Source organism: Malus sylvestris, chromosome 12, assembly GCF_916048215.2.
Source record: "Malus sylvestris chromosome 12, drMalSylv7.2, whole genome shotgun sequence".
NCBI lineage: Eukaryota > Viridiplantae > Streptophyta > Magnoliopsida > Rosales > Rosaceae > Malus > Malus sylvestris.
Genome location: NC_062271.1, coordinates 18,850,352 through 18,868,220, shown reverse-complemented (window position 1 = coordinate 18,868,220; position 17,869 = coordinate 18,850,352). Strand labels below are relative to the sequence as shown.

The 17,869-nt window shown below is 37.5% G+C and overlaps 2 protein-coding genes across 2 annotated transcripts in view; one reads left to right on the top strand and one right to left on the bottom strand.

Annotated features, from left to right (window-relative positions):
* LOC126593265 (uncharacterized) overlaps positions 1-561 on the top strand; it is a 33,105-nt gene extending 32,544 nt beyond the window's left edge. Inside the window, exon 8 of the mRNA XM_050259279.1 lies at positions 193-561. Within this exon, the coding sequence (XP_050115236.1) occupies positions 193-224 (32 nt within the window). The 3' untranslated portion in view covers positions 225-561. The remainder of the gene's footprint in view (positions 1-192) is intronic.
* Positions 562-656: 95 nt separating this feature from the next.
* On the bottom strand, positions 657-17,638 carry LOC126592210 (aspartic proteinase nepenthesin-1-like). Its single transcript, XM_050257937.1, has 3 exons — positions 17,445-17,638; positions 16,896-17,268; positions 657-1,366 (listed from the first exon to the last, which is right to left on the bottom strand). Exons 1-3 carry the CDS (start codon positions 17,636-17,638, stop codon positions 881-883), a joined length of 1,053 nt encoding a protein of 350 aa, XP_050113894.1. The 3' UTR covers positions 657-880.
* Positions 17,639-17,869: the final 231 nt, after the last annotated feature.

Below are 17,869 nucleotides of genomic sequence, written 5' to 3'. Positions count from 1 at the left end.
CACCATCATCAGTGACTGATTATATAGCACGGATTTTACCTGGATCTTACGTGCATAAGCTGCCAAATGAAGGCCACTTCTCGTACTTATACTTCTGCGATGAATGCCATAGACAGATCTTCATGACTCCTTTTGGAAGTCCTCAAGGTCCAGTAGTCGAAAAATTGGATATAGATACAACGTCATTGGAAGGCAACTCAGAAGAGATATCAACAAATGCTTGATACTCTGTCAGAAATCAATTGGGGAACATAAATCAACAAATGCTTGATTCTCTCACGACTTGCACATCGTTTCTGATAATTGGTTCCTTTTACGTAGAATTCTGCTGTAAATACCATAGAATAACCACAGGATGCTCCTCTGCTCAGCGAAGTGTGAAGTTGAGTTCGAAAAGTTTTGGAGGGTTAACGCGTTTGATGACAAGATGCTGTGAAGCAATGGTGCCGCAGTTTATATGAAGTTTGTGTCTCCTCCGGTGGTATGGTTTTTTTCTCACCGTCCACGACTCAATGTATTACATGTGATTCACAAATGGTAGTTTTCTTTCTTTTGGATTCATACCTCATACTTACGTCTGTATCTAACCGTTAAACATCAAAGGCCACGAATGTCGTCGGGACTTGCATATTCTTGACAGTAATAAAAAGTGGAAGCTTTCAGTTTTTCATTTGAATGCAATGGAGATTGTGAGGTGATTTAAATTCTTTGTTTTGTGGAGATCCACATAAAAGCTACACGGTTCACATGCAAATTAACACACACATCTTCACCATCACAGCTGTCTTAACGCCCACGTCTACTCCTCCAAACTCGTCTCCAATAACACTGCTGTTACCATAACACTAACATTGTCAACCTTGTCCCAGAGGCGGATGATTCAACACCCAATTGGAGCGGAAGACAGCTCCGATTGGAGGAGATCGTAAGTGAATCTCCACCCTCTTTGCTGCGATGCACCCAGCCGGCTTGGCTCTGTCCCAGTCTTGGGGATCATTACCAAGCACGTTTGAAGCTCATCCACAAAGTTGTGGAAGGCTTGGGATTCTGGCAGCTGCAACACAGCTCCTCCTTCGAAATGGAACGAAATGTTCGGGTATGCCAGCGTGGTGATGGACTCGAGATCCTGGTTGTAATAACAGAGCTCATAAGTTGGGGGTTTGGACACGGGGCGGGAGGGGTAAACCGGATACAGTCCGAAGTTACTGGAAAGATATTCCATCACAGCATCCTTCACCCGGATGTAAGCTTCCTTGTACAAGAGGGTGACCGTGGCTCCCACGTCAATGACAAATCCCGGTTCCCCTCCTTCTCTCTGTTTTGAAGGTGTGTAAACGGATGCGTTGTTGACGGCGATTTCAGTGAGGTTAATGTAGTAGTTGAAGGGGTGGTCTGGGGGTCCTTCAACAATCGGGGTATTGTAGTAGTAAGCAGTAGTTAGTCAGGCTTTGGGGCCGAACTCGAGGGTTGCAGTCGTGTTTTGGTGGTTGGAGTTGGAGGGCGGAAGGCAGTAGGAAAAGCGGCTGATATTGAGCTGTGAGAGGGTGGGAGAGGGGTGGCCCTTTCCGAGGCCAAGCTGTCCGACTATCGGACTGTGTGCGCCGAAATTGACCATGTTTTGCTTACCCATGCCGAAGATAAAGTCGTTTATCTCCAAGGATGGCGGTGGGCTGGAAGTGGATGGCGGCGACACCAATGAGAAGGTGTCATTCCCCAATATCCCTTGGCTGAAGCCAAGGACGTACCGACACGGGTCTCCCAATGTGGCTGTTTTGGCGACAGGAGGGACGCAATATTTGGAATCGTCCCCGAGAACGGGTTCAAAACCATCGGCGGGGTCGAAGTTCATAGATTTGGAGGGGACGTCGAGACAGACTACGCAGTCGGCCGACTGCACCCAGGTTGTTGGGGTTGATGTAGAGATAGCTAATTTCACGCGGAACCGTGGAAGCCCAATTCGGGCCTCAAAAAAGTAATAGGCCGAGAGTGTCGGCATAACGGCGATGGCGGTGTCATTGGAGGACACAGTGGTGGTGTGGATGGTAAGGCTGTGGAAACTAACAGGTTGGGAGGCAGTGACAGTGAGTAGAAAATTGGTGGTGAAAAGGAAGATGAAGGTGATCATGATTGGGAAGAGAATGGAGGTGGTCGTCATATTGATCGAGAGTTTGAATTCGAAATTGCTGTTGTTGTTGTGAATTTAGAAGAAGATGAGTGATGATGATCGAGAAGGAAGGCGGTAACAGTCGGCAGTAGGCGGTAGAATGTGTGAATGCAGAGAATGGAGGGAGCCAAACTTATACAAATTTTGGATAAATCACAACCGTCCAATATTTTTCCTTTTAACCGAGTTAAGTTGAATACAGATTGGGTTTGCAGTAAATACTGACACATGGGATGCTGCTCAGTAAATAAAGTCAGTTAAAGTGATCACATGGGCAATTTGTTTTTGGTGTCTGAGCTATGATATAGTCTCCAATATGGTGCAGCCAATTTTGTGCCTTTTTTAGTGGCTCTCGTCTAGACCTGGCATTCGTGTCGTGTTTTCCATATTCGCGTTATACCCGATATCTTAACGGGTCGTGTCGTGTAACACCTGTTAAAATAAACGAGTAAAATGACCTGACCCAAAATCGACCCGATAATATTAATAGGTAATATGACCCGACCCATTACCTGACACACCCCGACCAAGATCGAGGCATGTTGGCCGTCACGTGAGGGTGACGTAGCCATGTGCACAGTGCGGAAGCAATAAAGATAAGAAATATACGAATAAATAAAAACCGAAAGCTACTAATGTGCACTTATAAATAGGAAGTGCTTTGAGTGAGATACAAGTGTAAATACTCCTAATCAGAGCATAGAAAGTCTAGGTGCAGTCCAGTAGGACAAGTACTAGTTATACAGTACCAGAAGATGTCCTACAAATATTTTATTCTGTCAGAACCGCCGAGATCCTCAATGCCACCAACAACAAGTCTACCTAAAACCTAGAGGGGCGCAAAATAGAAAATGTGAGTGGGCAAAAACAAAGGTTTTGAGAACACATTAACTTTCAAAAGCTCTAACCCCTCGCCGTAAAATATGTATACTTTTCCTAGAAATAGAATATATATATATATATATATATATATATATATATATATATATATATATATACACACTCAAATCATGCTTCACATATTCATAATCATAAGTATGTCATGCCAAGATATAAATAGGATAAGTAACTCAGGTGAAAATAAATTCATTAAAAATAACACATTAGTCGGAACCCTTGCAGAAGTCTGTACGGCTGAATTCATAGTTCATTAGTCAATCTAGCCGGAGTCACTACAAATGACCTATACGGCACTACACTGCACACAAGTCGGAACCACTGAAAAGGTCTATACAACTGGAATATAGTTATGCTCAATACTACGCACTCATGATAGTTATGCGATAAATCGCTAGTCACCTACGAGTCGGAACCACCTATGATGGTCTGTACGACAAGACTGTGCACCTAAATTGGATCCAAAATGAGCATATGGTGCGGGAGGTGACATTATAAACAAGCATGTACCCTATCTTTAGTAATTCACAATCACCCGGGGTGTAGGTTTATGAGCTCTATGCTTCTCAATTAATCACGACTGTTAATCACATTCACAATTCATAACTCACTTGGGCTTACCTGAGCGTCCATAGCACCACAATTATATATATGCAAACATCATATGCATATTCTAAATATAAAGTGTTTGGCATGGCAATTCAAATCATAACTCATTTAAATGCATTTTCTGGGAAAATACCAACCATATACATATATACTTAAAACCAAAAGCCCACTCACTGGTATGTCGAAGGGTCGTAGCCCCTGAGTCGCCCTTGACTGCTCTCGTCCTCGGGATAAGTCACCCCTATATTCGAAACAACTATAAAAACGTTAATTTAAAGCACATAACCAATACTAGCTAATAACTTCTCATACATTGCTCAAATGGGATGTTTGAATATACCAACGTGATCTACACAACCTCACAAACATCCCCATATTTTTAGAAAAAAATTCCGACCACCCACACGCCGGCCAAGGCACGGCCAGATGCGCCGCCCATTCGCAGGCACGTGCCAGGCACACTGACGGCAACAGTTAATGCTGTCAGGAATATTCGTCCAAAAGCAAGCATATACTGTCAATTATTAACGGTGTCATCTAACACCGTTAGCATATTCCGTCAAAACTGACGGAATATGCCCTTGTCTTCTCCGACGAGTTGCCGGACACCAGTGACTTCGCCGGTTTCTGGAATTTATTTCAAAACCTTTTATCTTCTTTATTTCTTAACCAAATTCCATGAAATTTGAACCAATTTGAAGATCTCACCAAGAAGAACAAAACCATACCTAAGTCGAGCCCTGAAACCTAGAAACCCGCTGAAAAAAGCCTCGATATTCCGGCAAATCTTAAGACCCGTTGTTCTCGATAATCCGATGTCCAAATTCTTCCAACGAACCACTCCGAGCCTCGTGAGGACCTCTTTAAACTACATGTAAGCTTGAAATCCCAAAAAACACACGATTTTACGATTGCATGAATAGTGACATAAATTGGGTTAGGGTTTTCACGAGTTTTCGAAGAAGTTCTTACCTAAAAATGGTACCATTCAACTCGTATGAACCTCAGGAACACAATGGTGTCCTTTAAACCCTCGATCTGCAAACTTCCGACTAGTTTGTTGTTAATCCGTACGGGAGAAAAGGAGAGAGAGTGAGTCCGAGGGAGAGAGCACGGGAGAGAAGAGAGAGAAAGGTACTTTTGTGTGTGTGTGGTCCAAATTGGGTCACCAACCAAACAGCTAAAACTTTAAAATTTTGATTGAGTCCAAACCTTAGCCCATTTACACACACCACGACCAACTGTTCAAGGGTAATTTTGTCAATTCACGTTATCGATAACTTTAATTCGGAACAGGCTGTGACATTACCGGTTAAGGAAAATATATTTTAAACCAATAAATAATCAAATGAAAAATATAATACTAAATAAGTATATACATACCATATTGTCACATCCAAAACATAAAAATGCAATTTTCTTTTAAGTATATTTTCACTTACCTAAAGTCTTTAATAGTTTTTTAATTAATGTAGAAGTGTAAAAAAATATATAAACGCTCGTAATGACAAGCTTTACAACTTTCATGAAGAGCTTAACTTCGAAATTCGCCACTATAATCATATAAATCATAGATCAAAATTTAACCGTTGATTGTTGTTTACATTTACGCTTCATTGTTCTCATCAAATTTCAGATTTTCTTTTTTGAAAACGTGATCTATTAGAGGATGCAGGAAGATGAACGATTTGAATCGTTGATATTATATTCAGAGTTTTACGGTTAGTAAAAATATTGCTTGATGTTTATAAAGTTTCTATAAACTATATGACATCGACTCATATTTCAATTAATCGTAAATATCGAAACGTGATATCAAAGATCTGAACCGTTCATCTTCTTACATCCACCAGATGATCATGTTTTCAAAAAAGAAAATTTTAAAAATGAAATTCAGTAAGAAGAATAAAGCGTAAATGACAATCGACGGTTAAATATAAATTTAAGGTTTATGAATTATAGTGTTGGATTTCAAAGCTGACCCCTTCATGAAAGTTGTAAAGTTTGTCACTATGAGTGATTGTATATTTTTTTTTACATTTTTTACACTTCTACAATAATTATTATTAATTTATTAATTTTTCCCTTTAATAAAAAACATTATTCATGAAGGTTTGGAGGATTTTAAAAATATAAACGATAATGTAAGTGTAATCATTATCTACTCGTGGAGGAATAATGATGAATCACGAGTGTTTATATGATCTACTCGTGGAGGAATAATGATGAATCACGAGTGTTTATATATTCTTTCACATTTTTCATACTTGTATGTATGTCTTCTTAGTTCTTACCTATACAAATACTATATTAGTTTATTTTAATTTTGGACAACAACATGTTAAGTAAAATTTATCCTAGTAATTATAATAATGAACTCTCATATTAAAAATAAATAATGACTAAAACTTTTTTTTAAAACTTATATAGAATAATAATACAAAACTATATATTTAATATAGAATATATTGTATATATTAATGTGGCTATTGTATTTTATAATAAATCTTTTAGTAATTAAATTTTAAAATTATCAAAATAATTTTTTTCTTAACGGCTCGAAACGGGTTATCCACGTGTTACCCCCGTGTATACCCGTTAAGGACCCATTATTAACGGGTCACCGATAATGATCCGATAAGTTATCGTGTTGACCCGAAACCTGTTATTTTTGTGTCGTGTCAGAAACTGCCGGGTCTACTCTCGTCTCTTCCAATACTTCTTGATTCTCCTAGTCGATTTTTCTTCGGTGTGTACAAGCACAGATTGCAATTCACTATTGAATTTTGAGAAATGTTAAATAGACTTCTTTCAAAGTGGGATTTTCGTGTTACCTTATGTTTTTGTTTGGTAAGATCAAGAAGTCAGCAGCGCGCTCAACTCTTTGGCATGCCCTGCACATAACCGAATGACGTAGTTAGCTCATTAGTTACTCGGTCTGTGCGCCACGTAGGCTTGATGGTTTTTTGGATCAACAACTGTAGATTTAATTTTTTGAATTAAATTTATCTCAATAAAATGTCCAAAAACAATGTGTCTAACACATAGTGTTTTTGTTTGGTCAAATTTAAGAAAAAACAAGAAATACCTTGATAAATTAATAGATTTTCCTTGGCAAATTAATATATTATTAATCGATAAATTAATACAAAATACCTTGAAAATTAATAAGTTATTAATTAATTGATACATTATTAATTTATTGGTTATTTAATATTCGTTAAATTAATATATTTTTCTTGATCCCAAAATTATAAATTTGGAGAGGTTTAACAGTACATCAGATGTTTGCAGCGGAAGCGTTGGTATTAAAGCATGCACTTATTTAGGCACTTCGTCTATAATTTAATTTTTTTTTATCACAAATTATCTTTGAGATTGATCAAACTCATTATTTTGGTCTTTCACTTTCAAAATCAATCAATGTCATCTCTGTATTCACTACCTCACATCAATTTGGTCATTCCATTAATATTTTGTCAACTATTTTGTTAGTTTGCATGTGAGACCTATAAATCCAATGAAATGGTGACACGTGAATTACACAAAATAAGGATTTTTATCGCAAATGGTCCCTGACATTGATTCAACTCCTCATTTTGGTCCTTGGGTTTCAAAAATCGATAAATTTGGTCTTTGACTTTCACTACCGTGCATCAATTTATTCCCTCAGTTAATGTGGTCCCACTAATCCAATTATATGGCTCAACGTGGATTAACTATAAGAAACTATTTTTTTTTTAAGAGTGAACCAAAAGAAGAGTATTCCGCGCTAGCATTTTTCTTGCATCCCACAACCCCAATTGGAAAAAGAAAAAAAAAATCAATCCAAATTCAATAAAATCGAATCCAAATTCAATTCGAATTTTATAGGATTTCGTATTATAACCAACTAGAAAGAATGAGGAGTGAGTTTAGGAGGCCTTTCTTTTGAGCATACCCTGATGAAGACGACGATGATTTGCGGTAGTGAATGTTAGGGACAACATTGATGGATTTGAAAGTGAAGGACCAAAATGATGAATTTGATCAATCTCAAAGATCATTTGTGATAAAAAAAACTCTTAAAAAATATCATCATTGAAAGAGATTCCAAGATATTAATCCAAATCCTCCAGCACAAGTCTCAAGTTCCACGGCGAATTCATTCTATTATCCAAGATATTTGGCATTTATGAAAAATTCCCAACATCCATTTTCAGCACACTTACAAGAGAGCAAACATGGCAGCAGTAATTTAAAAAAAATATAATTATACAAGAACAAAAGTTGATAAGTATTATTTAAAGATCCCTAGAGGATCTTCTTTGTTATTTGTTTCATCTTTAAAAAAAAAATGTTTAAATTGTGGTAAAAAATGATAAAGAGCTAGTGAGGCACTAAGAGTTCGTTTGGAAGTGTTTTTCAATGACTGAAAGTATTTTTAGTGAAACTGATTTTGGGTTTAAACATTAGTTTTTTGGAAGAAGCATCAGATATATGCTTCTTTTAGAAAGTACTTAAAGTACTTTTTTTAGGATCCACTTGAATTTTTATTAAGAATTTGTTTCAAAAATATTTTAACTAAAAACGCTTTCCAAACGAGCCATAAGAGCCAACCGGAGATGCCTTTAGAACTAGTGAGCAGAGGATAAAGTGTGGGAAGAAGTTTGGGACTTGGAGAAGAAGCTAATCAATCACCAAGAGAAATTATTTGCCTTATTAAGAATTTTGGAGTACAAATATGTCTTTCCTTGTGCCAAAATAAATGGACAAGTTCCACATAAACAATTCTCAAAGCAAAAAAGAAAAATTATTCGAGCTAGATTTTAATAGGTGGGTATGCATGTAAGCCGAAAATCTTACGGAAGCTGTCCAGTACCTTAATAGGTCCGTTTATGAGAGCAGCTTCATAATTTGAAGAGGGGATATTCGGCAATGACACGTTCTTGGCCGCAAGGACAAGCACGTAATAGCTTGGGGCTCCCATGGTGTATTTGCCTCTAACCATTCTTTCAAAAGCTATGGGTCTGTTTGGTACTCTACTTGAATCCAAAATTTTAAACTCAAAAATAATTTTCAAGTTTTAGGCCTTAAAAACTTGTTTGGTAGGACTATTTTCAAAAACTGAACTTAAGACTAACTAAAAAATATAGTCTATTCTCTAAAAACATAAAAAGTGAGTTTTTAGAGTTTTTAAACTTAAACTCATTCCTTTCTTTTCTCTCCCTTCTCCCCTCTCACTCTAATTTGGAATTTGAATCTGTGATTTTGTGTAAGCTAGGATTAAAACCTATTCTAATTAATCCAACAATGTAAGTTAGGATTAATACCGAGTCTTCAACAAATTAGTTTACAATTTATGCTTCAACACCCCCTTAAATTGTGAACTGATTTCACACCAAGGAGATCTTTGAGATGATTAACTGATCTTTTGCCCATGCCTTTGTAAAGATATCAGCAACTTCTCGTTTGTGAGACAATGCACTAAATCAATCACTCGTTGCTGCAGTGCTTTCTTAATGAAATGATACCTTCTATTTATATGCTTGGGTTTCTAATGAAAAATGGGATTCTTAGTGATGCATGATTGAAGTTTTATCACAATTCAGTGTAGCATCAGTTTGAATTTCACCAAAGTCTTCTAGGACAAATCTTAACCAAGTGGCTTGTGTAGTAGCTTCTAAAGCACTGATGTACTCGGCTTCGGCAATGAATAAGGCTACACATTGCTGCTTAACTGAAACCCAAAAGAAAACACCACTACAAAGGGTACAAGCATAGCCAGAAGTGCTTTTCAAGACCTCTTATGAACCACTCCAATCACTGTCACAAAATCCTATCATAATTGCTCCTTTTCCTTTCTTGTATTCAAAGCCAAAATCCAAAGTTCCTTGAATATAATTGAGAACTCTTTTTGCTATTCCATAGTGCTTATTTGACGGACAATGCAGGGCCTTGCTAGCAAACAGACATAATACATTATGTCTGGTCAAGTTGCAGTAAGGTATAACGTGCTCTCAACAACCTTTATGTATTGAGCTTCATCAGTAGTTCTACTATCATCCTCTTTTCTCATATTGTCACTTGGAATTAGTGGTGTACTCATAGGTTTGCAACTTGGAGCCCAAAACGTCTTAAGTCAGTGGTAGAGGAAATTAAGGAAACATCAACTGTAGGCGAATTTAGTTGGTATTTGTGGGATAGACCGAGTCAGTTTCCTAGGACTTGTTTGTTAAGATGCAATACAAACTAAAAAGACTCAAAACTAGTTTAAAAGACTCAAAACATCTTAAAACAATGAATTAGACTCTAAACTGACTCTAGGGATGGGTTTGGACGAAATTAGGTTCTAACTTGACTCAAGACACTTAAAAACACAAATCAAAACAGATTTTGACTAATAAAACACTTTAAAGTAAAGGGGGATTGGATTTTGACGAATTTGAAAACAAAACAAACAGATTGTAAGCTAAAACAGATTTTGGACGAATTTGGGTAAACTATGGATGATGGGCTAGCTAGAGGGTTCTTCTCCACACATAACACACTTGCACATAAACCAATTTTCAGTTGTTCTTTCGATGAATCATGAAACTCAACACCCCAAGTTAATTAAGTCCACTTAAATTAACCTTCAAGTTCTCCTTAAGTTATTGAATTGGATGGGAAAGCGCATACAACAATTCAAGCATTCTTCAAAAGTCCTTTACGTGAACAGTACAATAAAGAAACAATCAAAGATCATTAAGCATTATGAAAACTATAAGTATTGACGAGGCATTCGTTACTATGATGAGCATGAAACTCCTGCCAAGAATTCATTTAACGCGATCGTTTATAAGTAACCTCCACTACTTGTGAATATAAGTTTGTAACTATTAAGTGAAACTCTCTTATATTCTAGCATTATATTCATGCATGCAACTAAGTGTGCACTCTTAATAAACATACACGAATAAGTTAACAATCAAGCAGCTAAACAAATTGAATTCACAACTTATGAAATCACAACTGAAGGTAATCAATTCATATTGCAAGTATGTTCATGGCTTTAAATTTTCCCCTAGCTAAGGGGGGTTTAGTTACTCATAATTGCAACAAAATCAGAAAATAACAAAGTAGATATTGAAAGCAAGAACGAAGTACACCTAAAACGCTCCAAAGTTTCAAGCTTGCAACGCCAAGGACCTTCGTTTTCACCACCTTGTTGCAGCACAAGTATCTAAGGAAGTGTATGGATTTATGGAAATGTTATGAATGTATTTAGGTTGGATGGATGCCACGGCAAGGTTGAAGGGAATGTATGGATTTGTGTTTGATTTTTGGTTGGATGAGTGCCACGGCAAGGGAATGGATTTGTATGTGTTTGTGGGATGTGCGAATATATGGATGAATGTAAGGTGCTCACGGCTAGGGAATTGGAATTTTAGTTATGGTGAAGGGTGGATGTATTTATAGGTTAGGGAGAGGATGTAGTGGGTGGTGGTAATGAGTGGATGTAGTGGTAGGTGAATGTGTTGGATGGTTGAAATGAGTGGATGTAGTGGTAGGTGAATGTATTAGGTGGTTGTAATGAGTAGATGTGTTGGGTGAAATGAGTGGATGTAGTGGTAGGTGAATGGATGTGTTGGGTGAAATGAGTGGATGTAGTGGTAGGTGAATGTGTTGGGTGGTTGTAATGAGTGGATGTGTTGGGTGAAATGAGTGGATGTAGGGTAGGTGAATGTGTTGGGTGAAACGAGTGTGCTAAAATGGTTATTTATAGGGAGAGGATGATGCACAAACTTCAAATTTCGTCCATTCCTTTTGCTCCAAGCATATGCTATCTATTCCATGCCCAAAAATGCTCCAAAATGCTCTAAAATGCACTTATTTGCCACATTAACCCTTTGGACCTTCAAACACACGAAAATAGCTTAAAATACTACAATAACTACGAACTAACAACATAAATGCCAAGAAACAAGCTAATTAAGTCGCATAAATATGCTTCTATCACAGACCCCTAACTTGCACCCAGAATTCTTGAGTGCCCAACGGAATCATAGAGGGATGAGAAAGATCATCGGCTTCCACCAACACCACAAGAGCTCCATCAAATAGCCAATGGCCTTCTCTCAACACCGTAGTTATTTCACGAACGTTGTCAAACCCAAATGAGATCAAATCATGCTCCAACTCAACAATCGTAACCAAGGCTTTCGGCCTCCATAACATCAGCATTTGCTTCTTGAATCGCTCCTTGTTGAAGAATTTGCCTGTTAGCACCTTCCCCACTAGGAATACCTTTGACGAACGGAGCAGCAAAACTTTATGTTTGTCAATCACAACCAGTTGTTGTTCCTCCTTCATGAGCGCCAACCTTTAGGAAAACTGGGACACTATTTACTCCACAATTATCCCCACCAATACAGACCACTCCCAAAGAAACACTCTTGTTATTCTCAAGACTATGCTAAGAAACATCCACTGGACTCCCGGGAAGCTTGACGCCACCCGAAACCCAAAAATCCTCACCGCTTTCGGCCTACAACAAACTCTCTCCTAGAGGGAACTCTAGAGAGAATTTTTTTTTAATGTTCGTTAAATTAAATAGGTTTTTCTTGGTCCAAAACTATCAATTTATTGAGGTTTAACTGTATATCAAATGTTTTGTAGGTTGCGTTGGTATTAAAGCAGACACTTATTTTGGCAGTTCGTCTACAATAAAAAAAAAGTCATCGTTGAAAGAGATTCCAATATAATAAAGGGAACTGCCAATTTAGTCCCTGAATTATCACCTGAGTGAAAATTTGGTCCATAAATTATTTTTTCAGTAAAATCAATCATTAAATTATAAAAATCTGCCAATTAATATTCGAAGCTACTATATTCAGTTTTCTATCGATTTAAGTCACGTTATTTGTATGTGATACACATGAGAGGGTAGATTGGTAAATTTTTAATAAAGAAATAGTGTAAGGAGTTAATTTTGGAGGGTAAACTAGACGTTAGATCCTATACCTATATGAAATTTTAAGGGCTTATAGACAAGAAAATGACGGCGTTACACTCTGAAGTTTGTCAAGTGACATAAATTGACGAAAAATTAGATAAAATAATTTTGAATATAATAATAGGGATGAAATTGTAATTTTTAATGAATTTAGGAACTTATTTTATAGAAAAGAAAATAATTCAGGGATCTAATTTTTTCTGAGATGATAATTCATGGACAAAATTGGCACTTCACCCCTATATTAATACAAATCCTCCGGCAAAAGTCTCAACTCTCAAGTCCCATGGCGAGTCCATTCTATGATCCAAGATATTTGGCATTTATGAAGAAAAATTCGTAACAACCATTTTCAGGGAAGCAAACATGGCAGCATATAGTACATAAATCATTCTTGTATGGTCTTGCCAACTTATTACATAATTATAAGTCTTTTCTCGTGCAAAAACAAATGGTCCTCACTAAGCGAAATCAACAATATATCAAGAATTATTGGAGCTAGATTTTAATAGGTGGGTATGCATGTAAGCCATAAATCTTACGAAAGCTGTCCAATGTCTTAATAGGTCCGACCGTGAGAGTAGCCTCATAATTTGAAGAGGGGATATTCGGCAGTGACTCGTTCTTGGCCGCAATGACAAGCACGTAATAGATTGGAGTTCCCGAGGTGTATTTGCCCTTAACCAGTCTCTCGAAAGCTAACTTGTCTGTGGTTTTTTTGTTGTACTCGGATACAGCAAATTTTGCAAATTCGATCACATATGGATAGTGGGTGCTCGGTATGGGCGCAAATCCGTAAAGACCCTGACTATAAACATGGGAAAGAAGTAGAGCAAGTAATGCCATGACACACCCGGAACGCATTGTGACTATTGATATTTCTTCAACTAAATTACTTTGGTTCTTTTTCCTTTGAGGTCTATTGATATTTGAGGAAACACCGTGTGTTTATATAGTGGTTATTGCAACTCCTTCGGTGTTTTGAAATTTAAAATAATATGTATTGATTATTTTATTTATTTGATGGTTACGCTGCACGAATGTAAAATTAGTATTTAATTGTATCATGATAGTATTTATTTGACAGTTTTGTTGTAACTTATTAATGGTTTTTAATAATATTTTTTTAGTTATGAGATAAATTTATTAACTAGCACTAATGGTAGACGTTGTTGGAGAAGTTTTTTTTACTCCCTGTACACGAGCTACTACATCACTAATTTAAAGTAGAGGAGCGCTGAAGAAAATATATTTCTCTTTCTACGTATTTGATAAAATATGATGTACCAATTGGTGCTTTGAGCATAGTAAATTGTCTCTCATGTTTCTTGGTCGGGGAAATAAGTAAAATTGTGAAACTTATTCGATCTAACTTTTTACGAGTAATGCTAGAGACACTAAATTTGCAGACTAAATTTTGTAAACTAAATGACATGAAAGTTGATGATTGGATTATTATTTAAATGTTAATTAACGTACTTATTTTTTTATTAGTAATACATCATTTAATTTACAATTTTAATCTACAAATTTAGTCGACTTAGCATTACTTTTTCGAAATATTAATGCCATAAGCCCAATACAATAGGACACAGATCGCCCAACTTCTTCCGACGCGTTAATACTAGCCTTCTAATCATAGGACGGTTCAAGACTTCAAGTTTGGCTTCCAAGTTGCAACGGTCAAAATTAGCAAATTTTAAAAAACCATATTACCAGAACTAAAAATTAGTAGATTAAGGCTTTTTATATTAGCATCCCACAAAATGTTGAATATACCCAACATTAAAATTTAATATTAAATGATTTATTTATCCTAATATGCAATGACAATTTTGACCTTATTAGGTTTAACAAAAAAATTCTAAATACACCCCATATCACTTTTAATGTATTATTTATCTTCTTCAACTATCAAAATCCCTCCGACTATCCATTATTGAACAAAACCCTAACCAATGAAACTACAAACATGTTGATTGAGAACAATTATTTTTTATGAATGAAACACGAAATCAATGTTTCAGAAGCTTCACATGAGGTAAGACTTAATATTTTTTATTGTTTTAGTGATTTTGACGACATCAATAATTATTTAATCTTGCTTTTGCTGTGTTGTTCAAACTTCTATGTTTGTATTTATCTTTTAGGGATCATAGAGATTACATGAAGAATTAAACACCTAAAATTACCACCAAATATTAAAAATAGACGACATAGGTTTTAATGGTGGAATTGAAAACAACCCACACATGCTTTAAATCCTAGGCGGCATCTTTTGTCAAAATTCTAGTTGGCATTTTTTGTCCAAATTAAAAGCTTTATAAGATTTGAGAAATGTGGAGTGTATAGAAAATATGGGGTGCATGTAGAAAATGTAAGGTGTATATTGAGAATGTGAGGTGTGAGGTGTGAGGGTATTATGAGAAAATATGTGGGGTGTATTAAGATAATTTTTCATTGAAAAAGCAAATGTAAGGTGTATTAAGTACGTGAGGTTTATTCAACAATTTATGAGGTGCTAATATAATAAGCCTAGATTAATTACATTTTGTTGTTTTTGAACAAATGATATTATCTACACTAACGAAGAAGGGGTGGACTTAGCCTTACAATGGGCTAGCAATAATGTGGTTCAAATTCGCTTTTGGCAATAATCAAACTTAAGACCTCTCATTTACAAGTAAAGAAGAATATTACTAGACCGTAATCGCACAATTACATTAACCTTGAAGGTAAAATGGGCAAATGACCGACTAATTTGCATGTTTTGGGGGGTGCCAGTCCAACGTTCCTTGTTTGTACCAATAAAAGCGCATGTCTATCATTAGAAATTTCATAAAATAGACTTTCTAGAGACTTGCCAAAACCTCGAGTGGGCCTTGTAGCTAAGAGAGAGAACCCATTTGGGGCAAAATTGGATTCCAATTCCAAATGAACAAACCCTTGATTTGGGCATAAAATGGTGAGAAAGATGAGTATCAGTTAGACATAGAGAGAATTCATGTATATCGGAGAAGATGAAGAATCTAAAGTAGGTCTCTTGATTAATAATAAGTTAGAGTATTCATAGGGATCTTGAGAGTCTTTGTAGAGAAAATAATTCCAATTAAACAAGGAGACTATCTAAGACCAATCCTCCTAGGATTACGTTGTCTAATTCTCAAAGTATCCTAATTTGACTTGAAGTAGAGTTTTCTTACTTGGGAGACAAGTAATATCTTCAATGGGCTTAAGCCTAGCTTGTCGGAACCGTGCTCCATGGGCTATGGTCAGTCATGCCACCTGAGATGCACATGCCATGGTCCCAGAAAATCATAGTTCTACAATTGCCCGTAACTATGCTTCTGTGAATGCGCTTCGCTTCGAAAATGGATAGTTACCAACAAGCCATGAGTGAATCATCCGAGAATAACTTGTCCTAAATGTGTAACAACATAACTTTCGTAATGTGGGTGTGATTTGAAGGATTCATTGCATTGTATTGATTGGTATATATATTAATGTAAAATTGTTGTAAAGTTTAGTTTTGGACGAATGAGGATGTTAATCTCCACACGTGTTTTTTAAGAATAGGAACAAATGCACGGATGCTTGAAAACCATCCTTTACACTACAACAAACATATTGGCAATGACTAATAAGTTATTTTCACTCAATATTTTAGTAACTTGATTACAACATAAACCGATAATTGTTTAAGAAATTTGCAATAGGACTAAATCCGCTATTAGTTCCAAACCCCAGAAGCAGATGATTCAATCAACACCCATTTGGAGAGAAAGACAGCTCCGAATGGAGGAGATCGTACGTGAATCTCCACCCTCTTTGCTGTGGTGCACCCAGCCGGCTTGGCTCTGTCCTAGTCTGGGGGATCATTACCAAGCACGTTTGAAGCTCATCCACAAAGTTGTGGAAGGCTTGGGATTCTGGCAGCTGCAACACCGCTCCTCCTTCGAAATGGAAGGAAATGTTCGGGTATGTGAGGGTGGTGATGGACTCAAGATCCTCGTTGTAATAACAGAGCTCGTAAGCTGGGGGATCGTACTCAGGTGGGGAGGGGTAAACCGGGTATAGTCCGAAGTGACTGGAAAGATATTCCATCACAGCGTTTTTCATCGGGATGTAAGCCTCCTTGTACAAGACAGTGACCGTGGCTCCCACGTCAATTACAAATCCCGGTTCCCCTCCTTCTCTCTGTTCTGAAGGTGTGTAAACTGATGCGTTGTCGACGGCAATTGCCGTGAGGTTAAGGTAATAGTCGAAGGGGTGGTCGGGGGGTCCTTCAATAATCGGGGTATTGTAGTAGTAAGCAGTAGTTAGTCCGGCTTTGGGGCCGAACTCGAGGGTTGCAGTCGTGTTTTGGTGGTTGGAATTGGAGGGCGGAAGGCAGTAGGAAAAGCGACTGATGTTGAGCTGTGAGAGGGTGGAAGAGGGGTGGCCCTTTCCGAGGCCAATCTGTCCGACTACGAGACTGCGTGCGCCGAAACGGACGAGGTTTTGATTACCCAGCCCGAAGATAAAGTGGTTTATCTTCAAGGACGGCGGTGGACTGGGTGTGGATGCAGGCGACACCAATGAGAAGGTGTCATTCCCCAAGATCCCTTGGCTGAAGATGTGGCTGTTTTGGCAACAGGGGGGACGCAATAATTGGCATCGTCCCCGGCAACAAGTTGGAAACCATCGGAGGGGTTGAAGTTCATATATTTGGAGGGGACGTCCAAACAGACTACGCATTCAACCCACTGCACCCAAGTTGTTGGGATTGATGTAGACAAAGCCAGTTTGACGGGAAACCGTGGAAGCCCAATTTGGGCCTCCACAAAGTAATAGGCCGAGAGTGTCGGCGTAACTGCAACGGCAGTGTCATTGGAGGACACAGTGGTAGTGTGGATGGTAAAGATGGGGAAAGTAATGGGTTGGGAGGCAGTGATGGTGAAAAGGAAGATGAAGGTGATCATGATTGGGAACAGAATGGAGGTCGTCGTCATATTGATCGAGAATCTGGATTCGAATTTGTTGTTGTTGTTGAGAGTTTAGAAGAAGAAGATGAGTGATGATGGAGAAGGAAGGTAGTGGCAATAGCAGTCGGCAGTAGAATGTGTGAGTGCAGAGAAATGGAGGGAGCCAAATTTATACAAATTTTGGATGAAGAACAACCATCCAATATTTTTATTTTTTTTTGACCGAGTTAAGTTAAATGCAGATGGGCATGCAGTAAA

Coding starts and splice junctions, on each gene's coding strand:
- LOC126592210 (XM_050257937.1), bottom strand. CDS start 17,638: ATGACGACGACCTCCATTCTGTTCCCAATCATGATCACCTTCATCTTC. Junction 17,269..17,444: donor GCCCAAATTGGGCTTCCACG/GTTTCCCGTCAA, acceptor TTGCCAAAACAG/CCACATCTTCAGCCAAGGGA. Junction 1,367..16,895: donor CCTTCGACTATTACCTTAAC/CTCACGGCAATT, acceptor TACTACATTAAC/CTCACTGAAATCGCCGTCAA.